At 40.8% G+C, this 1,844-nt stretch overlaps 2 protein-coding genes across 5 annotated transcripts in view; one reads left to right on the top strand and one right to left on the bottom strand.

The window, feature by feature from the left end:
• LOC108757121 (peroxisomal leader peptide-processing protease-like) overlaps nucleotides 1-1,844 on the top strand; it is a 93,338-nt gene that overhangs the window by 19,580 nt on the left and 71,914 nt on the right. The window lies entirely within an intron of this gene.
• Nucleotides 976-1,844, bottom strand: part of LOC108757122 (ion transport peptide-like) — a 30,275-nt gene continuing 29,406 nt past the window's right edge. For 2 of the 3 annotated variants that reach the window (XM_018501500.1, XM_018501501.1), the window contains exon 4: nucleotides 1,026-1,101. Coding sequence is in view for 1 of the 3 variants with exons in the window: in XM_018501502.1 (XP_018357004.1) it covers nucleotides 990-1,101 (112 nt within the window). In the remaining 2 variants the exon portion in view is untranslated. Of the gene's footprint in view, nucleotides 1,102-1,844 lie in introns of all 3 variants that reach the window. The other variant, XM_018501502.1, reaches the window with a different exon arrangement.

Here is a 1,844-nt window from a genome sequence, read left to right as displayed (position 1 = left end):
TTACTATAATAATATAATAATAATAATAATAATAATAATAATAATAATAATATAGATTACCGTTATTACTACATAGTGATGAATGATGGCGATTAATAATTAATTAATGATTAATCGAATAAAAAAAAAAACGAGTGGCGTGGTGCGCGAGAGCGCAGATATTTTATCGACTAGAATTCGTATAGATTTGCTGTGTGAGTGTGTGTGTTTACTTGTATGGCTCAATCGTATCATTTCGCTCCCCGTGGGGCTCGTTATTTAGTATATTATTGTGTAACTTCGTTCTTCGTCGTGTCAAGCAACAACGCGACTCACCGCGAAGAGGATCGCCGTCTCTCTTCCCGGTTTCCCTGCGAATTCTCTCAATCGTACTCTCGTCGCACCGCGAGTACTCGCTGATGTTAGAACAGAACGACGTTCGCGATATCCCTCGCTATATTACCGAGGACACCGAAACCACGTCTCGAGTTGGCAGATGAATCGCATTGATCGCATATTCCGGGTGTGGCCGTGGAGTTCTTCCTGAACTTCGTAGACGTCGTAAGTACTATCGTACCGTTCTCCAGATCGCTTATCTCATCTCCAGGTGAAACTATCCGGACTCTGACAAAGATCTTAATGATTTCTTCGGAATCCGGAGATCGATAGGAGCGCGATTCGCTCGGCGTGTTCACTGTTCTCCAACGCGACGTCTGACTCATCCCTCTTCAGATGAAGAACGGTATCGAATTAAATCTCGTAAGACTCGAGACTCCTCGAAATTCGCGGAACAACGACGATCATCGCGCCGAAGTCCACCTCTTCGTTCTTCTTGTAGTCCTTTTTCCAGACCGCGTTCTACTTCATCGATCTACTTCTTGGTCTTTGCATGTGTATGTTTGTATGTGTATGCGTGTACTTGTATGCATGCATAGGTGTGTGAGGATGTGTGTGCCGAGTGATGTGTCTCCTTCGTGGTGCGGCGCGTCGTTGCTCCGACCATGTCCCGTTTACTTCTTGCGACCTAGGTACTCGACCATCTCCTGCAACCTTTCCTTCTCGTCCTCAAGCAGCAGCGCTTGGATGCAGCTCGTGAAGTATTGTGTGCTGAAGCAGTCTTGCCTGTGGTTCGGACAAAGATCGAGAACAGAAAAATCGATTAGTTCATTGGTGAATACCGATTAATCACTAAAACTCGGACGTGATGCGTTCACTGGATCTGTTCGCAATTGAATTGGCAAATAGAATTGGCAAATAGTTGAAAAACTTTCGTTATAGCACAATTTTACATTAGTTTTGAAATTTAGAAAGTTACATAAAATTTTTAGGAAAATGATAGGAATGTTACAAATTCTGATATTCGCAAGTAGAACAGAAAGCTTGAGAATTTTATATGCATCGATATTTCATATTGATAGGCATATTTAGCGAACAAATCTGTGATAATTAGTAATTGTTAGTGCGTAGGGAGACATTGGGACACGTGTGGGAAGGCATTGATTGTGTTTCGCACTCTACATCGAGAATTAATGTATCACGAGTAGAGCGCGAATTGTTTCGTATTATAAAAAATCACAAAAATATTCAAAAATGTCAGACAGCGCAAAATCGCAGATATCGCCACCTAGAAAAAAGTATTTCTAGTCAATCTGCTTAATCATTGTCCTGAAAAAACATCGAAGAGGCGTAAAAAATCAAAATGTAAAATATTCGTTCGCAGACTCGCAAAAACAGTAGAAAAATCGTTGTCTCCAAAAAAGTCAAAAGGTACGTCAAAGTGCACAATCAGACAAAAACATTGTAGTGGCAACTATGAAGGTGTGACAATTACACAAATTTTATATGTAGAATTAATGTGTGTGTGT

The sequence above is a fragment of the Trachymyrmex septentrionalis genome, unplaced genomic scaffold (assembly GCF_001594115.1).
Source record: "Trachymyrmex septentrionalis isolate Tsep2-gDNA-1 unplaced genomic scaffold, Tsep1.0 scaffold132, whole genome shotgun sequence".
In the NCBI taxonomy this organism is placed as follows: domain Eukaryota; kingdom Metazoa; phylum Arthropoda; class Insecta; order Hymenoptera; family Formicidae; genus Trachymyrmex; species Trachymyrmex septentrionalis.
Note: the sequence above shows the minus strand (reverse complement) of the source record. Positions and strands in the feature narration are given on the sequence as shown.